Source organism: Cynoglossus semilaevis, chromosome 18, assembly GCF_000523025.1.
Source record: "Cynoglossus semilaevis isolate Cse_v1.0 chromosome 18, Cse_v1.0, whole genome shotgun sequence".
NCBI lineage: Eukaryota > Metazoa > Chordata > Actinopteri > Pleuronectiformes > Cynoglossidae > Cynoglossus > Cynoglossus semilaevis.
Window position 1 is genome coordinate 2,219,305 of NC_024324.1, and position 627 is coordinate 2,219,931.

The 627-nt window shown below is 54.4% G+C and overlaps 1 protein-coding gene across 8 annotated transcripts in view; it reads right to left on the reverse strand.

Annotated features, from left to right (window-relative positions):
- nfatc1 (nuclear factor of activated T cells 1) overlaps window positions 1–627 on the reverse strand; it is a 55,198-nt gene that overhangs the window by 32,421 nt on the left and 22,150 nt on the right. For all 8 annotated transcript variants that reach the window (XR_003052633.1, XR_003052631.1, XR_003052630.1 and 5 more), the window contains one exon: window positions 309–449. Coding sequence is in view for 3 of the 8 variants with exons in the window: in XM_008331099.3 (XP_008329321.1) it covers window positions 309–449 (141 nt within the window). In the remaining 5 variants the exon portion in view is untranslated. The remainder of the gene's footprint in view (window positions 1–308; window positions 450–627) is intronic.

Consider the following 627-nt stretch of genomic DNA (forward strand, 5'->3'; position numbering starts at 1 on the left):
GGGGGGACACACACACACGTGGAGCACATGGCTGCGTTTGTGATCCATTCCTGCGTTGAACAGGCAATGGAAACTTGTGCAAATGTAAATGTGCTGGGTTAAAAATACAGAGCATTAATGTTCACCACATGTGGGAGTTTGGAAGGAGCCGGAATATTTTGACGGGAGAGAGAGGGAGAGAGAGAGAGAGGGAGAGAAGGCCTGGGGTTTCTCCAACAGAAATGAAAGGAGGACACACACACAGACACACAGAGCTGTACGGAGACGCTGCTCCTCCTCCTCCTCCTCCTCCTCCTCCTACTTTTTACCTTGAGCCTTTTCCACAAAGACGACTTTGGAGTCGTGCTGGAAGTTGTGTCCGTTCAGGAGCATCTTCTCGCCTCCGTGGGCCGGGCACGTCTCCAGGCTCTGCTGGTCCACCAGCGGCAGCTCCTGGGCCGATCTCTGAGCTGTGGGAGGGGGGAGAAGGAGGGGGAGGAGAGAGGAGAGGAGAGTCGTGAGGAAGAGGACACACACCCACTCCCCATGCAGACCTGAGCATCCAGACCAGAGAACCCTGCTCCTCCTCCTCCTCCTCCTCCTCCAGGAGATGTTTCTACTTCTGTTTGTTTGGGTTTTTACTACAAT